Raw genomic sequence first — 18,761 nt, 5'->3', positions numbered from 1 at the left:
CTCAGTCAAATACTCTAAAGTACATTCTAAGAATTCCTTAGTTTCAATCACCTGGCAACTACATGTGGCTCAATAATCAAGGTCTTTTTATATCTGTAAGGTGTTGATTATATCTCTGTGTCTTAATGTAATATATTTTGTACTGTAATATTTCTGGGCTTCTATTTAATGGAAATCACTTCTGTTGTTCAAAGGTTCAAGGATAATTGATGGTTCCATTTACTATACAAGTGATTAAAGATACCTGGAGTATTGAAGGCCCTTGACCAGTGCTAGTCAAGGCTATATTTTCAAGGCTGACTGCTTATCAGCTCACTACTGACAATACACTTTATCTGGTATATTGTAAAATACGTGTTCTTCTGTAAAGCTGACGTTAATAGCCTGAGGCTCAAACTACACATGACACAGTGGCAGATCTCTGGGTTCGAACTTGAATCTGCCCCAAGCACATAGAAAGCAGAGTTGGGAGAAAAAGCAATGGGGTTTTCCTCACCTGAGGCCTCACATGTCTGATCCCAGAAGTGAATAAATCTGGGATAAAAGCACACAAGCAAAGGGGCTGCAGAGGCTTAAGCAGCAAGCAAGGAGAGTGTTCCTCACATTTCACCCGCAATCTCCCTTTCTGCTCTTTAAATTGGGCTGCCTATGTCATTGCAATACTTTCAGGTTAAAAGATGTGTAGTTTGAGCCCAAGTAAGGATGGTGTAGTGGACAGCGTGTTAAATGTACAGCCGTACCTTGGTAGTCAAACGCCTCAGTTGTCAAACAAATTGGCTCCCGAACATCGCAAACCCGGAAGTGAATGTTCCGGTTTGTGAACGTTTTTGGGAAGCCGAATGTCCGACGTGGCTTACACGGCTTCCGATTGGCTGCAGGAAGCTCCTGTGCCTTGGTTTTCGGACTGTTTCGGGAGTCGAACGGACTCCCAGAATGGATTAAATTCGAGAACCAATGTACAACTGAACCCGTGATGTGAAATTACAAAAAAAGCTAGAATAAAGGTAAAGAGACACCTGACCATTAGGTCCAGTCGTGACCGACTCTGGGGTTGCGGCGCTCATCTGTCTTTATTGGCCGAGAGAGCCGGCATACAGCTTCCAGGTCATGTGGCCAGCATGACTAACCCACTTCTGGTGAACCAGAGCAGCGCATGGAAACATCGTTTACCTTCCTGCCGGAGCAGTACCTATTTATCTACTTGCACTTTGATGTGCTTTTGAACTGCTAGGTTGGCAGGAGCAGGGACCGAGCAACGAGAGCTCACCCCGTCACGGGGATTTGAACTGCCAACCTTCTGATCGGCAAGTCCTAGGCTCTGTTGTTTAACCCACAGTGCCACCCGCATCCCAAAGCTAGAGTACTTGGTTTTAAAGGAGAATGTAAGAACAGTAAGCTGTTGGAATGGAGCGAATTATTTGGACAGGGCCAGCCCAATACATTTTGGCGCCTGAGGCAGACCACAAAATAGTGCCCGCCTCCCCACCAGGGAAGAAGGGTTGAGGGAAAATACACCAGGAACAAGCAGGGAAAGATCTACATCGGGAACTGCTGCCCTTGTGGATTTTGCCGCCTGAGATGGTCGCCTCACCTTGCCTCCTAAGTGGGCCGGCCCTGCATTTGATACGAAGTCTGTGACAGGGTGTGGAATCGTTTTCGGCTGAAGGCCTACAGCCCCTCCTGGGGAACCTTCTGGGAGCTGCATAGGTAGGCAAGGTCAGAGGCAAAAGTGGGTGGAGCAGTAGCCTTTATTCTGGTCATCCTAAAGTCAGAGGTTTCAGCACATCCAGCCATGCCTGGATCACATGGAGATCCAGGCATGCAAAAGGCATTATCACAGTTCGGGAGCATAACCTAGCCAAGCAAAACACACAAGGAAGGTGTGAAGCAGGCCCAGCAGTCTGGTGTGGCCTGAGTGGGACAGAGTCTGCAGTGAGTCCCCTGAGCTGGCTAGAGAGCCCTGGAGGGTCATGTATGGCCCTAAGACCTGAGGTTCCCCACCCCTGCCATATAGGAAAAGCAGGAAAAATGTACTGGGTCTACATATACTACAAATTGTTCCTGGAATGGGAGAGGCTGAACCCTTTAGTTCAGGCACTGGGGACTTCAAGGCTGGATTATTCCAATGCACTGTGTGTAGGGCTTCCCTTTCACTTGGCCTGCAAACCCCAGTTAGTGCAGAATGCTGCAGCCCAGTGCCAGGCCTAATTTAGTGTGTGGGGTGGAGGTTCCCATTGCTGATTGAAATAAAACAAGGTAGGGTGCTTTAACTTTTCCACCACAGGACATTTCAAAAGTTGCCTGGGCACACGCCATTCAGCCACTGTAAAAAGGCAGTACATTCAAGTGTTTCCTGAGTTCAGATTTTTCCTGAAAAATGTTTGCATGCTGTATGTACCAATTCTCTTGAAGAAGCAATGAGCCCAGAGATGGCTTTAATGTTTGCTAGTCATACTTGCCATGTAGTGTTTGCATTCAGATAAAGACTGCTTGATAGAACACCTGCATAGAACAAACTTGCAAAAGGCATGTTCCAAGTTTTCACACTGTGTGTGCTCTGAGGCAGTTCTTGTAGTCTGTTTACTGTGCTGAAGTCCACAGGGGGTTGGATGGATTGCGCTCCTCCTCACTGCACATAGGTCCAGAGCACCTAAATTCCCCACTGCGTGGTCTCAGGAAGGTCATGAGACAGCAGAGTTGGTGGAGCATTAGAACATGGGACTCTTACGGTTGTGGGTTCAATCCCCACATAGGGCAAAAGATTCCTGCACTGCAGGGAATTAGACTAGATGACCCTTGTGGTTTCTTCCAACTCTACAACTCTGCGATTCTATGAGGAGGTCTCTAGCCAATCAAAACTCAAGGCCAGGTGACAGAGCTGACCCTCATCAAAAATGGTTGTGATGTTTCCCAGGAAATGTAAATTTAGATTTAATCCCGATTACAAAGAGTTGGACATGACTAAACAACAACAACAACACCCACGGATGGAGCTTTCTGTTTCTTTCCCAGAGTTAATAGCTAACTAGTGGTATATGCTTTCATTAGTTATAGTAAAGGTTCTGTAGACTTTGTGGTAGACAATTTCCTACTGCTGTGGGAGACAGTTCTGCCAGTGTAGCTTTTCCTGGTCCCTTCGCAATTCATTGCTCAGAGAGCAACACATAGTCGTAGGACACGTGCAGTAACTGAGTTACAGGGCAAACGGGGTCTCCCTGTGGCTTTGCTAAATCTGACCACCCCTGGCTTATCTAGTTAATGCTCCTGTTATCTAGTTAATGTGGCCTGCCAGAGGTTTGAAGGAAGTCCACAAGGAAGTGATAGCTCTCCTCCAATGTTTGCCAAGTGGTGATTGTTATTAATTAGCTAAGCAGAGCTTGCAAGTTCTGAGGCACTTCTCCTATAGACAGACAGTGAATGCATTATGCACACAAAATGGCACCATCTGCACACAAGATGGAGGTACCAGGAGGCTTTGGAGGTGGGGGTGAAGCCCCAAGGTTTGCAGAAGCACAAAAAAAACACACGTCAGGCTGGAAAACTCAAGTGGAGCAGGGGAAGAGACCAAAACCAGCGTATTGAGGACAGATCATGGTCCATTGTGCAAGGAAGGCTGACTGACTGGGAAAAAATTGAAGAGGAGGAGGAGGGATGTAATGGAGTATTCTGGAAGTGGGTGAGGCTTGCTGGCTGTAGCCCTGAATAGGAACTATCCACACTACAATAGTACCTTTTCACTAATGCCTTTTGAATATCAGGTGCTAGGGGGCAAAAAATGAGAGGGCTCTCAGAAAAATGAGAAATAAATACATGCCTGCTTCTGTGTTTCCCAGAAGCATTGGCTTGGGAATGCCTGGAAATAAGAAACATAAACCATGTAAAAGGCTTGGGAATTTTCCTTCCAATTGCAACTGGGGAAGTCAGTGTCCAGTTGAACTTAGGAAACATCTAAGTATCAGTAATTAATAAGCAAATTATTATGTTGCTAGTTCATAAGTTAAAAGATGACTTTGACACTGTTGGTCTTCTTTTCATGAACTGCACTGAAAAAGCCTTTGTATGTTCTCGGGTAATTTGGACAGAAGAGCCTTGTAAACTGAAGTTATTGCAGGTTAAGTAAACAGGAGGGTTCCGTTCTTCATATTAGGCAAACTGGTGTAGTTCTGTTGACTTTAAGGATGAAAGGGTCAGGTGTCAGATGGGAATTAGCCAGAGTGGGGTTACTATTGTCTATTGGTACTCTAGGTCATAGCTGTCAACTTTTCCCTTTTCTTGCGAGGAATCCTATTCAGAATAAGGGAGTTTCCCTTTTAAAAAGGGAAACATTGACATCCATGCTCTAGGGAGAGAACATGGTACATATTTTTAAAATATTTTGCTGTAATAGTGTGCTCAGTTTCTTGTAATATACAATATCTAAGGTCACTTGCAGGTTTGCTGGCTTTCTCGCTTTGCCAGTTTTAAATTCCTGTTTCTGTGCTTTGAAACGCAGCTGCGGCCATTGCCACCAGCCAAGCAGTTTTAATTAAAATTAATCATTTCACTGCAATGTCTTTATTGAAACTCGTAAGTTTAATAAACACATTTTTGTATGTGGTTTTGACAAATATACACATTTTACAAGCCATTTGGAGAGTGACAGTTTTGGAGGAAGACTGTTTTTGGATTATAATCATGTTTTGAAAATTGCGAATTAGGTAGATTTGCCTTTAAATACAAACTGTCAAATTTGTTCTCCATCCCTACTTCCAGTAAGCCTATTTACTGAGCATTTCATCTGATTTCAGTGCATCAAGGAACTGTTATCCCACACTTTCCAGTGCTTTTTTCTCATCACTTTCCTTATCGCAAAAAACCCACATTTTTTTGAGAGAAGTGGATTTGTTGTGCGAGACCTCAAAATCAACTTTAATTGCATAACCTGAATTTGCCAGTATGTGGTTGAATCCCAGCCAAAAATATGGTATTTTGTAAGCACCCTGTTTTTTGTTCTTTGACAGTGTTGCTACATGATTATAAGCAAAACATCCCACCAGCTGTTTGCTCATGAGCAAGGATAGCGCTTTTTCTGAGTTTCGCCCAAGATCATTATTTGCATCCCCATGGCTGAGTTATTTATTTATTTGCTTGATTATATATTTTACAAGATTGATCAGACACCTTTGAAAAGTGATTGAGATATTTTATTGAAGAAAATGTAATGAACAGAAATAAACAATGTACACATACACACCTCATTTGGGAGAAATGTGAAGTTTGGAACATGATACATTTAAGAATATCGAATGCCAGCATATAGTAGCGTTATATAAGCACCATCCCTGCCTGCATAAGCATTTCATCCTCTTCCAAAGATCAGGACAAGTTTTGTACCAACTGCCCTGATGACGCTAAATCATAACCCCTTTTTGTCTGTTTGTCTGCAAGTTTTGTTTGCGGCATTATGCAACCAGCTTCTACAGAAAGAGATAAAGTAACCTCTCCGTCAGCTCAAAAGCTTGGTCACTTATTTACTTACTTGCAATACATATATACATATATTTAACCAAATACCTATGGTAAAAAACAACAACACAGAACATTCAAACAGATTAAACAACCATTGGTTTAAGCAACAGTTCCCACCCCATTTTTCACCTGTTACAGCCCACTAACTCCCCCTCTGCCTCTCACGCAAGGAGGGCTCCACTCTGTGACAACAGACTCATGCTGGGACTTTTGAGCAACTTAAGACCTTTCATCCCTATTCTGCAATCCATTCAGGCTCTCATCCTGAGCAGTATTTTTTAATACTTATGAATGGTTGCCTACAGGTATCCACAGCAAGATGCATCTCACCCCTTGTCTATAGAAGCAACTGGGCAGAAAAGCAAACACAAAATAAAAAGATGGTGTCAATAAGGCCTGGATGCTTTTTCTCTCCCCTTCTCAATCCTAACAAAAATCACAGGCCTCAAAATCAGCAGCGAGATATACAGGTGGATTTGCTGGTCTCTTCCTTACTAGCCAGCACAAAACTCTTGTTCTTACTAGCCAGCACAAAACTCTGTTCTCTGAACACACGTTCCTCACATTCTCACCCCTACTATGACTCAAAAGCTCCACTGGAGACCCAGCAGTAGCACATAGAGTAGATTAGATATGTATAGTATTTCTTGTTATTTTTGAGCCTATAAAAAAGGGAAACATTTTCTATACAAACCGTATTAAGCAACATAGTTTCTCCCAGCCCTCATTATTCTTCCTAATGCATTCCATTGCCATCATTGCATGAAATTTTTTATCCCTGTGGGGACCAAATACACAAACAACATTTTTCTTCCACACATTCATAGGCATTTTAATCTGTACTTGAAATCAATGTCACTTGCAGGTTGTAAAACACCAAGTCCGACCCGCGATTGGTCTAAAGACGGGCATGTCACATTCTTATCAAGAAGCTCCACTTCAAAATAAGATAGCAATAAAGTCAAAAATTGTTTAATTTCATGAACGGCCAGTAATCTTCCAGGACATTTTGCAAGTCCCAATCCAAAAGGCATATAATAATATTTTAATTTGCGACCATTGCGGTAAAAAGTGGTCTTTTCCTTTCCATTTTCCTCAAGATAGCGGTCATACTTGTATGTCTGCAAAAAAAAGTCCAAAATAATGCAACATCATTTAGGAAGCATAAGATTATTTCAGATTTGCAAATGAAATATTAATGTGTGTTCATCTTCCTTAATACTTTAAAATGGATTTGTATACAAGTTCCTCCAAAAGCTTGAGTTGCCAAATGTTCTACCATTCTTTTTCAATAAAGATAAAATAAATTCATCTCAGTTAATTATTGAAATACAAAATAAATTACAGCTAGCAGTTCTGTAAATATTAAAGTACCGTATTAATCAACTCTTTTGTGCTCATGAAATTGGAAAAGGAGAGGGAATCATAATTTTTTTACCAAAGTTTCTGCTTGTTTGGCATACAACTGCTGGTGCTAAATGTTCCTTCCTTGCTTCACTCCAGAATGCCTCTTTTAAAGAGCTCTGGAATTCATCTAGCAAAAAACCAGCACTTGTGTGCAATAAGAGGCAACAATATTGATGTCAAGTGGTTGGCTGCAAGCACCAAGGCAATTCTGCTGATGTGTGCAGCTTTGTTTTGAAGCTGCCAATTACTCACCAGGGGATCAGAGTAGATTTCTGGATCGAAATGCAACAGCTGGGGATAAAGAGCTATGGTGTCATCTTTGCGGATATTGTAGGAGTTGCTGCCTAATTGCAAAATGAAATCTTCCTTAGCAACTCTGACTGTCATAGATGCACTGGAGAGCCTTATTGCTTCCTTGATAACACTATCTGTGTAGGAAAGGAAGAAAGAGAAACCTTCAACCTAGATACAGTATACACAGGTGTGCTGCTGCTCAGATTGCAAAATTCAAAGTAATGTGATGGACACAAATAAAAGAAAGTCAATGGGGAGAACAACAAAATTCCTTGGAATTTGTATGCTTCCACCAAACACTAATGTAGTTAGAAAGAAACTGATTGTTGTCACATAACGTGACTGTAACTAAGAGCATTAGAGAACTGATCAGTTTCAATGATATAATGGTTCCTAAATACTGGCATATGTTATTTTATCGTTAGTATGTAAAAGTGGAGGATTCAGGTTAAGCAACTATACCTAATACAGACATGTCATCCAGCTGTTTCCGGTTCAAAGAAATAGGTTTCCTGGTCGAGTCTATCTTTATCTCAGCATTTTCTAACACCCTTTGCACCTCTTTAATAGCTGCTTCCATTGCTTTTGGATTCCTGAAATTTAAAAAAGGCATACTGAAATCATAGTACAATTATCACTATAGTCCATGCAATTATGCAAGAAAAAGAATGTGCGAGTCATTGTCCAAAGGCATGGGAGAGTTGCAGGCAGGCCTGAATTATCAAGGATGGCATGATCATCTAGTTATATCTTGGAGGCTTTGAAAGATCCAAGCTGGGATTGGCTGCTCTAGGTACCCTGGCCCTAGCACTGAATGTTGTCTTTCATACCAACTCAGTATGAAATGACCACTTTGAACCACACCCTCCAAACATGTAACACCTACCTAAGTAACTTGCTTTTGGCCAAACCCTCATGCCCGTCCCCACTCCTGGGAAATATACAAGCAGGACATCAGGGCAATAGCCATCTTCAATTACAGTTGTACCTCGAGTTATAGATGCTTCAGGTTACAGACTCCACTAACCCAGAAATAGTACCTTGGGTTAAGAGCTTTGCTTCAGGATGAGAACAGAAATCACGTGGTGCTGCAGCGGCAGCGGGAGGCCCCATTAGCTAAAGTGGTACCTCAAGTTAAGAACAGTTTCAGGTTAAGAACGGACCTCCAGAATGAATTAAGTTCTTAACATGAGGTACCACTGTATTTGTTTGTCCCCAGAATCTAGTTTTTAGATGTGCATCGCTTCTGAACATGGAGCTACCATAACTAAGGACAACTCTGGGATAGCAGAGGGAGAGGTAAAAAGAACAAAAGAAATAAAGTTGCAGTCTTCATCCCTCTCACCTGGGAGTAAGCCCCATTGAATTCAGTAGGACTTACTTTTGAGTAGACATCATTAGGCTTGCACTGTCCATCACCAGTGCGGGGAAATGCAGCTCATTAGCAGCGACATGTCCACCATGTTACGTTCCATCTGGTAAATGGTAAGCCAAAGTCTGTAGCATGGGAAATGTAGCTACTTACCTAATAAGATGGAATAAAGTCCAAAAGGTTGCAGGTATTGTGTTAGACTGTGAAGCCCACAGAACTGCAAGGTGGGTCTTTGCTTTTTCCTTTTCATCAAAAGTGGAGAGAGTATCATTGAAGAACATGCGGAGGGAAATGAGCTCAGAGATGTTGTTTCTTTTTTTAAGGGTCTTGTGGAGCAGAGCATCAGCCAGCTTCTCTCGTGCACTGTGGGCACTTTTGAACAGGTGGATTGGTAGGCCTGCCACAAGAGCTGGAAAGACTTGGTCAAATGCCTTGAAGTTCTCCAGGGAACTGAGGATAAATGCTCTGTGGGCTTCTTGGTTGGCAGAAAGGCCCTTGTCATGGCCCACTGGGTTAAAATCTGTGCCAAACAGTGTTAGAAACCCAGCTTCAAACATCACACGGCAGCAGAATTCATAAAGTTTATCAGTTACCCAGTCACTGGAGTCAATTCTTGATGCATTTGGTTCTACCATGACATAGTGCAGGTTTTCCATCATGGACTCAGCGAGAAAGGTTAATGCATTACCCTGCAGGTTTCTGGTGAAGGTGTGGTGTATATTCTCAGTGGTGTTTCCATCATCTGGGTCAATACTACCATGTCCAAATGCCTGTTGTGAAAAAATGGGGAATGTTAAGTGCCACCCATCACAATTTATTATAAATCACAATTTATTATTTATCTGATCCCTTCCCCCTGCCCACACCGCTGCCTGCTGGCATGTGAGAGCAAAATAGCTATTCAGGCAGGCAGGTACAGCCCTTTGTATCTCATAGGGTACCATTTATGAAAAGCATTCCAACTCTGAGGGCCTTTGTTGGGAGGCTGCATCCTGAGATACAGCTGAAAAGCTTCTGTGTCTAAGCAGAAAACTGCCTGCAGCCCTTTGGATGCTGCCCTAAGTGAAGAATAATTTACAAGTGAAATCAGAGGCAAAATATTTTCTCCATAATTTAGTACAGGAATAGCAGTCATTAAACATGGATGCTGATGGATGTTGGCAGATAAAGTATGACCACTTAGAACCCCTATCCAGTATCCATTTAAGGCTTTATAATTGTCTCCAAGAGGAGTTGGAACAGGCTGTAGTTTTGCCAAGGAGGATGGCAAAATGATATTAAGTACTAAATTTGAGAGTAATCCTAAATCTTGTCTTCCAGATTACGAAACCCATCATCTTAATAGCTGTCTGGTGAAGACGGTTTATGTTTTAAGGAGGACAGTGAAGCGAATTAACCGTCCAAACTTGCTGTTACCAATACTGAGCAATGCACACACACACACACACACACACACACACTATAGAAATGTACTTCGGCTTTCATAATAGCATTCCAAATTTCATAGAAGACAATAGATAAGGCTTGAACACTGAACCAGTAATCCAGAGCATACTTTACTGGAAATAAGTACCACTGAGGGCACCCTCTTTTCCATGCTTACTTTGAAGAAAGCCCTACTGCACTCATTGGGCCTTAATCTAGGTTAGCATGGATGGAAATGGAGCCGGAATCAATCAGATTTAGGTCATGGTAAGACTGATCTGGTGGAACGTTAATCTGTGCATTGTTGCTGCCAATATGTATTCGTTTACTTCAAATTAAAATAAAACTTACCTAGACATCAAAACAAATCAATTCATAGCAACTATATCGTAAACTAATATCTATTCCAGCAATCTGTGGTTCACAATCCTATATATGTTACTCATGAGTAAAGCCTAGGAATTTAAATGGGGCTTGCTTACTGCCAAGTAAGTGCACAAAGACTGCAGCTTAATTTTCTTAAATGGACCAATATTGATTCATTTAAATATGTACTTAAAATCAATTTTCATGTACATTAAGGAAGGATTTAAGGCTCATTGTGGAGACAGTCATATTATTGAGATGTGGATATTAAGGGAAACTAATTACAACTTAATGAGAACCTTGGGCTCCACTTCCAATTGCATTTTTAAAAGGTAAGAAGGATCTCCCTGAGCTCCATTAGGATCTGGCATGGTTTGGCAGCCCCAGAAAGAAGAGGAGAAGGAGAAATATGGAGGAACAGATGTGGGGTGGAGGGCTGGACGGCTAACATGACTCCACATGAGAAAGAAGGGGTAGAAGATCGGCTGGCTCTCTCCACCATCCCTCTCATGGAGCACAGAGCCTCAGCAGGGAGCTGGGAAGATTTGACCAGTCAGAGACAGAGGCTGATCAGGGCAAGGCGACATTGAAGCTGGAGACAGAGGGGCAGGACACAGTCTTGTCTCCAATAACCAGGTGTCACTATCATAGATGGGATCAGGCACATCTGCACAGATGGAGCATCCATGTACAGATGTGGTAGCATCATAGTGTGAGATAGTCTTGTGAGAGAGCTCACTCCAGATCTTTAAAAGTTGGTGGGAGGAGCACTTCAACTGTCAGGGCACATTCATAGCTTCCATTCAGTTATGAACTTCTGGCAGCGGCGTAGCGTGGGTTATCAGCACCCGGGGCAAGGCAAGTAATTTGCGCCCCCTAACTTGGGGCAAGGCAAGTACAGTAATTTACTCTCCCAAGCAGCAGCAGCGAGGCTTCTCTTTCCCCCGTGCTCTGCCGGAGCTGCCTCTTTTCTTTCCTTTTTTCCCTTTCTCCAAGGCTTTTCGCTTTCTCTCCTTAATTGATTCCCCCTCCACACCTCGGCGTTTCCTGGCTGCTTCCCCCCCCTTCCCCTCTCTCTCCTCCTCGCTCTGCTTGCCTTGCCCTGCCCTGCCTGAGGGCGCCCTGAGGAGACTCCGCTCTCCTTTTTGACCAGGCGAGGTGGGAAAAAGGGGGGAAAGTCTCTTCCCGCCCCCTCGCCAGACTCCCTGCTCGGCTCAAATTACCATAAAGCTCCTCTCCCTCCACTTCGCCAAGCTGTCAAAGCCCGGCAGCAGCGGCAACGGCAGCAGCAGGCGCAGCCAGACCCCCGCTAGCCAGCCAGCCCGCCCGCCCGGCTTCCTCTCCTTTTTTTGCCCGCAACAGAAGGCTTCGCTCTCCCCCTTCCGCGACCTCCTCGCCAAGCCGAGCGAGCGCGGGCTCCCTAACGCGTGGATTTTAGTAGGGGCAGAGAGCTGCTAGTGCGAGTGCGCCCCCCGCCCATGTTGCGCCCGGTGCGGCCGGCACCCCTGGCACCCCCCACGCTACGCCACTGACTTCTGGTCTCGCTCGTGTATCTTGGAAACTTGACTTCTGGAACTTGGGCTTGCTGCCAAGCCTGCACTGTTACTAGTCTGAGTAAAAATCATTTCAAGTAAGAGTCAATTTCAATCTGGTGGGTGGGGAACCTCCGGGCCCTAGGCCAAATTTGGCCCAGCAAGTGCCCCAGTTTGGCCTGTGATGCAAACTATGTCTCACTTGTAATGTCAGCTCAAATTTGCTGTTTGGTGGCACAGTTTTTATATTGGGTATTTCTCCCTTCTTGGGGCATTTTAAGTTCAGTAAGCTGATATTTGTTTAGCTTGCTCTGTTGTTTTAAGATGGCCAATACAGTGGTACCTCAGGTTACATATGCTTCAGGTTACATTTGCCTCAGGTTACAGACTCCGCTAACTCAGAAATAGTACTTCAGGTTAAGAACTTTGCTTCAGGATGAGAACAGAAATCGTGCTGTGGTGGTGCAGCAGCAGCGGGAGGCCCCATTAGCTAAAGTGGTGCTTCAAGTTAAGAACAGTTTCAGGTTAAGAACGGACATCCGGAACAAATTAAGTACTTAACCCAAGGTACCACTGTAGTCTATTTTTGTACATATTTTGTTGCTGCTGCTTTTATTTCATATTCCATAGTTCTGGTGTCTGTATAGATGAAGGATAGACCATGAATATTTTTAACAGGTAAAGTTAAATGCTACCTTTGCAGAGATTGCAAAATGGAACTTTTTCCAGTCCAGGTGTCTTCCATGTCCCATCACTGTATGATATGAAAAGGGGTCAGTGAGAAAATGAACATATTTCCCAGCCAATTTGCAAGTAAAAATGGGACCATATTTTTTTTGTCTTGTCCTGAGGAAGTTGAGAGGATTAGCGCCAAACTGCAAAGCACAGCCAAGATACGGCAGTAGCCCATTCTCCAAGGGTGGCTCACTTGGACGTCTGCAAAAGGCAATATATACAAGGTGAAGATTATGGCTGTAAATTAATATACGACCTTCAAATCTGCTGCGCAAGAATCTATTTATTACACACATCCATCACTGCTAGAAGGAATTGCCCTCCTCTGAGTAATAAATGCACTAAGAAGGCAGTAGATAACTGGCAAATAATGAGTTTGGTACAATACAGAAGCTTGTTATAGCCCTGATAATGAGAATGTATCAGACACACTGTAAATCAAATTTGATGAAATTTACCTTTGCTTTTAAACATATCACTTCTACCTTGTTTACTCTTGGTTGGTGTGTCTTTTTATTTTAAATAGAAATTGTAGTTCATGGCAAAATATGTTTACCTGGATAAGTTTTATTACCAAATGAATATTACAGAGCATGCATGTGTGTTGGGCAGAGTTGAGATATAAATCTGTATTTTAAAATGTATTTTCTATGTGAAAGAAGCCACCTCTGAGAGTCTGTGAAGCCCAGACTTGGCAGCTGGTTTGCTGCAATAGATGCAATATCTGTTTGGTTTGAGTGCTCTGCCTTGTTTGCTCTTTGGAACAATAGATCGACTAGTATTGCTGCTGTGTGTGCGTCTGTGTAGAAATCAAGCCTGCCAGCTTTAACTGTGTTGACTGTTCTGCATATCTATTACTCAACTACTGCTCTGATTTCAGAGTGAAGATTCTCATGCAAAAGCAGCTGCTTTCATGCATAGCCAGTGCACATGTCCACATTCACATTTTATTGCTAATTCAAGCCTCCTTGAACAGCCTGGTTGAATCTTTAGAAGCCTACACAGATGTGTTCTCTCCCTCATCCAGTCATCAATAGTAATGCACATGTAAAACAGCAAGTAGGGAAAATTTAATGCAGTATTGTGGAACGTTTACGATCATTAATCTCATGGGCAACCAAATAATCTGAACCCATCAAAGAAAGATAAACGAATTATTGTTGGCTTCTTTCACACTTAGAGCTTCATATTTGAACCAAGGTTGTAATTTGGGGCAAGGAACGGAAAGCACATGCTGGATTGCTATGTCTTTGGATATATTCCTCCATTTGGATGTCTGCTGCAGATTACATTTTAGTAGTACAACTTCTTATCGTTCAATAGAAAGCACACACAGATAACATTCATCTCTCTCTATATATAATCTAACGAGCAAAAAACAGAAACAGTATAATGACAATGTAGGAAAAGTCATTAAGCATCCTGTTTACATTATGCAGACCAAAGGAACAACAGTGCTAGCCACTTCTGATAAATTAGGCTTTCTCTATTCCAATTCACATAATTAATTAGCTGACACAGATATGTTGCATGCATTTGTTCCTTTTCTTTATATTTATTATGTGCCTAGTTTAAGTAATTAGGAGCATCTCACCTTTTTTGGAAAGCATGTACACATAAAAAATGAATCATTAAATAAATAAATAAACAAACTAGATACCACTAAACCAGACTGTTTTTCTTAACCATACGGTACTAATTTTATAAAATTATACATATGTTATATAATTATACACATTACTAATATATGAAAATATAATATATATCATTAATTTTAATTATCAAACACAAATGCTAATGTATTATGATTTTAAACAGAGAAGAAAACTTCATGAAATAATATATGAATACAATCCTTCTTACCTCCTCCTTATTCCCAGAACAAGCCATAGCATTAAGCACAGAATCACCACTATTCCCCATATCAAAAGCAATGAAACCATTTCAGACAATTATAGTGAAATGTCAAGTATGAAACAATGGTTTACACTGAAGCCCGAGACTGATATAGAAGACGACAAAGGGCCACTTTTTATATTCAGCAGGAACACCTGTTCACTTAACTGTACTAAAGTAACCCATGTAAGCTATTAATTAACCATTTCTGGACAAAATTTCTGTGCCTGCTGTTGGACCAAAATCTATGTAAAGACTAAGAGAGAATTGGATTAGATACCTGAGATGGTGGCCTTGAGCTGATAACCACAGTGTCAGTGAGTGGCCAAAGTAATCAAAGAGCTTTAATAACTGATAATGTAAAGGTCTTTCAGACATGTTTTGATCTATTATGTAGATTTAGCAAGTACAGTTTATAGTTCAATTTTAGCTGTAAGTGAATTGGCTGTTTAATGACCTTACCTCTGTTGTGTTGCCAAGTTTTGATTTCAATTTTTTGTTGTTATGGAAACAGGAGTGGCTAAGGATAAAAGTGATAGGTTGGCATGGGTCCAGGATTCAGTTTGATGAGTCACAGGAGGAGCCTAGCTGAATTGCTGATGCACTGAAATACCAAAGTCATTGCTAGATTAATGCTGATGCAGGAGAAAAACATTCTCATGTAGCCAATAGTGCTTATCCTGTTGAGTTTGTTCAGCTAATTTTTTTCTGATTAATTTCTGGAGGTGTAGTGAAACTGAGGGACGCGGGTGGCAATGGGTTAAACCACAGAGCCTAGGACTTGCCGTTCAGAAGGTTGGTGGTTCGAATCCCCGCAATGGGGTGAGCACCCGTTGCTCGGTCCCTGCTCCTGCCAACCTAGCAGTTCGAAAGCACATCAAAGTGCAAGTAGATAAATAGGTACCGCTCCGGCGGGAAGGTAAATGGCGTTTCCGTGCGCTGCTCTGGTTCACCAGAAGTGGCTTAGTCATGCTGGCCAATAAAGCAAGATGAGCGCTGCAACCCCAGAGTCGGTCACGACTGGACCTAACGGTCAGGGGTCCCTTTACCTTTACTTTAGTGAAACTGATGCTCATCACACTAGGAAAATATCTAGAAGCAACTAGGTAAAATATGATTACCATGAGCAATTCTCACTCCTTAGCATGCAAAAACTTAGGAAGTGGCCATATTGTGGGGGTAAATATGAACCGTTTGACCCATGTGTGTAGGGGGGGTTAAAATAACAAAAGAATTGGATAGATGCCTGGATTCAAAATGCGGGCTAAACTCACTGTCCAGCAGAAGAGAGCCGCCAGTAGCACAGTTTAAACTCTCAAATGTTTAGCAGTATTAGAACATGGAAATATAGGTTGTTAGACCCTTTTATCCCACTTGGTTGCATAAACACTCCCCTCTTTCTGCCTCTCTTGCAATGAACAGATCACACATTGTTAAGTAAGTTTAAAATTCTTTACTTACAAAACATTCCAAAGGTCAGGTTCATGCATTTATCTAAGCAGCAAGGAGAACACAGGCAGAATATACAGAAAGATAGCGTCAAACATGTGGTCTGAGCTTGCTGAGACATGTCTTCCTTGGTCAGTTACAAGATTGGGAAACTAAGATGACCTTAGAAATCCAAACCCAGGTGCAGAAATTGAAAATGTTGCTTTTAAAGAGTGATTTACTTATAAAAAACCCCCCCATAAGCTTTACAGACAAGCTTTTTAGGAAGCATATAACCCTTTCCCTCACATTGGTTCCAATACAAATACCACAACACACACACACACACTTGGGGGGGGGTCTGGGAAAGTGGAGGACTATTCAGTTGACTAAAGAAATTTCTAGAAGCAGAAATGCTTCTCCACTTTCTGCTTAAAGCTAAATAGCAATTATTGGTTGTTGCTCAATTGTTCACATCTGGGAACAGCACCCTAAGTAACTGAAGTAGTATTCCCCTGTCTTTGTCTGCCTTCATTTCCCACTTCCTCTGTAGTCTCACATGCATCTTTTTTCAATATTGTGAGCCCCTTTGAGTACAGACTCGCATTCTTTGTAAAGTACCATGTACATTATTTTATTTTAAATGTGTATAATGCCCTTCACTTGTAGATCTCAGGGTGGTTCACAGCATAAAAACACAAGCTAAAAACACAAAATCCACAATAAAAAGAATAAAAACAAAACAAATCAGTAACACCTCACCCCCAACCCGCTTTCACAAACATCTTTAAAGGAGTATAGGATGTTAATCAGCCAAAGACTGATAATGGTGCTAAATAAATAAATATTAATAATGTTCTTTCTGAGTTCCTTTCTCCCATGTTTCTGTCTGCTTGTAGCACTCCCCCTCCCCTTTATCTCCCCCTCTCTCCATCTCTTCATTTTATATATATATATATATATATATATATATATATATATTTAGCCCTCCCCACAAAAACTGACACCAGATCCAGAGGCACACAGAACGCTATCACCAATCAACCACACCAGACCCAAACCCAGACCCTCTCCACAGATAAATTACAGACACCATCCAGTAGCCAAACCATGGTGGCACCTCCGGATGCTGCACCCCCCTGCAATCCCTACACAGATCTGGCTGACACAGGCCACAAAACCACAGCTCGCCCCTATACACGAAGCCAAGCCAGAGCACAACTAAGTGCAGTACAGCCATCTTCTCAGAAAAACTCTTCACAAAGTTCAAGAGGTCAAGACACAAAGACTTTAGCAACTAATCCACACCTAATGACCCACCTAAGTGGTACTCAGGATATCACTCAAGAAATCACTCAAGATATCCCTCAAGTAATTAAGGAACAAAAGAAGAAAAGGCACACTAACCTGGGAACTTCCTCTCTGCCCAGAACATTGGAGGCTATACACCACACCCCCTCAACAGTATTTATAGGAACTCAAACACTGAGATCCTGCTCTGTTCCAGTAACAAGAAGCCGAAAGCACCAGCCTGAAGATGACGAGTGAGACCTCGTCGAAACGTCGCCTAGACACCCCAACTTTTACACGGGAAGACACCCGAGGACACCAAAACCTGCATATATATATATATATATATATATATATATATATATATATATATATGTATATGTATGTATGTATAATGTATACACATATATAATGTGTGTGTGTGTGCGCGCATATATATATATATATATATATTTGCTTTCGTAGATTTTCACGGGTACAGGAATGCAGGTTTTGGTGTCCTCGGGTGTCTTCCCGTGTAAAAGTTGGGGTGTCTAGGCGACGTTTCGACGAGGTCTCACTCGTCATCTTCAGGCTGGTGCTTTCGGCTTCTTGTTACTGGAACAGAGCAGGATCTCAGAGTTTGAGTTCCTATAAATACTGTTGAGGGGGTGTGGTGTATAGCCTCCAATGTTCTGGGCAGAGAGGAAGTTCCCAGGCTAGTGTGCCTTTTCTTCTTTTGTTCCTTAATTACTTGAGGGATATCTTGAGTGATTTCTTGAGTGATATCCTGAGTACCACTTAGGTGGGTCATTAGGTGTGGATTAGTTGCTAAAGTCTTTGTGTCTTGACCTCTTGAACTTTGTGAAGAGTTTTTCTGAGAAGATGGCTGTACTGCACTTAGTTGTGCTCTGGCTTGGCTTCGTGTATAGGGGCGAGCTGTGGTTTTGTGGCCTGTGTCAGCCAGATCTGTGTAGGGATTGCAGGGGGGTGCAGCATCCGGAGGTGCCACCATGGTTTGGCTACTGGATGGTGTCTGTAATTTATCTGTGGAGAGGGTCTGGGTTTGGGTCTGGTGTGGTTGATTGGTGATGGCGTTCTGTGTGCCTCTGGATCTGGTGTCAGTTTTTGTGGGGAGGGCTAATTTCCAGATGTCTGGCAAGCGGGATGTGTCGTCACGCTTGTTCATGTTGTGAGGGTGTTTCTCTATCTCGATGGCTTCCATGATTATTCTCTTGTGGTGATGTTCCATGTTAAAGAGCAATTTGGAATCTGCAAAATTAATTTCGTGTCCTGTTTCTTTCATGTGTTGGAAAAGAGAGGAAGTTTTTTCTTCTTTTTTGACGGCATTCTTGTGTTCTGCGATACGTGCATTTATTCGTCTGTTTGTTTGTCCAACTAATCCACACCTAATGACCCACCTAAGTGGTACTCAGGATATCACTCAAGAAATCACTCAAGATATCCCTCAAGTAATTAAGGAACAAAAGAAGAAAAGGCACACTAGCCTGGGAACTTCCTCTCTGCCC

The 18,761-nt window shown here is 42.3% G+C and overlaps 1 protein-coding gene across 1 annotated transcript; it reads right to left on the bottom strand.

Moving 5' to 3' along the window:
• Positions 1-6,023: 6,023 nt before the first annotated feature.
• On the bottom strand, positions 6,024-14,636 carry CYP7A1 (cytochrome P450 family 7 subfamily A member 1). Its single transcript, XM_081917552.1, has 6 exons — positions 14,503-14,636; positions 12,600-12,840; positions 8,735-9,351; positions 7,672-7,802; positions 7,168-7,343; positions 6,024-6,629 (listed from the first exon to the last, which is right to left on the bottom strand). The coding sequence occupies exons 1-6, from the start codon at positions 14,580-14,582 to the stop codon at positions 6,330-6,332; spliced, it is 1,545 nt and encodes a 514-aa protein (XP_081773678.1). The 5' UTR covers positions 14,583-14,636; the 3' UTR covers positions 6,024-6,329.
• Between the last annotated feature and the right edge of the window lie 4,125 nt (positions 14,637-18,761).

The sequence above is a fragment of the Podarcis melisellensis genome (genome assembly GCF_964234715.1).
Source record: "Podarcis melisellensis genome assembly, chromosome: 7".
Classification (NCBI taxonomy): Eukaryota; Metazoa; Chordata; class Lepidosauria; order Squamata; family Lacertidae; genus Podarcis; species Podarcis melisellensis.
This window is presented reverse-complemented; position numbering and strand designations above follow the sequence as displayed.

Excerpts from the sequence above, each read along its gene's own strand:
- CYP7A1 (XM_081917552.1), bottom strand. The coding sequence starts at position 14,582 with ATGGTTTCATTGCTTTTGATATGGGGAATAGTGGTGATTCTGTGCTTA. Across the intron at positions 12,841-14,502 it reads GTTCTGGGAATAAGGAGGAG|ACGTCCAAGTGAGCCACCCT; the intron begins GTAAGAAGGATT and ends TGCCTTTTGCAG. Across the intron at positions 6,630-7,167 it reads AAATCTACTCTGATCCCCTG|ACATACAAGTATGACCGCTA; the intron begins GTGAGTAATTGG and ends TTTTTTTTGCAG.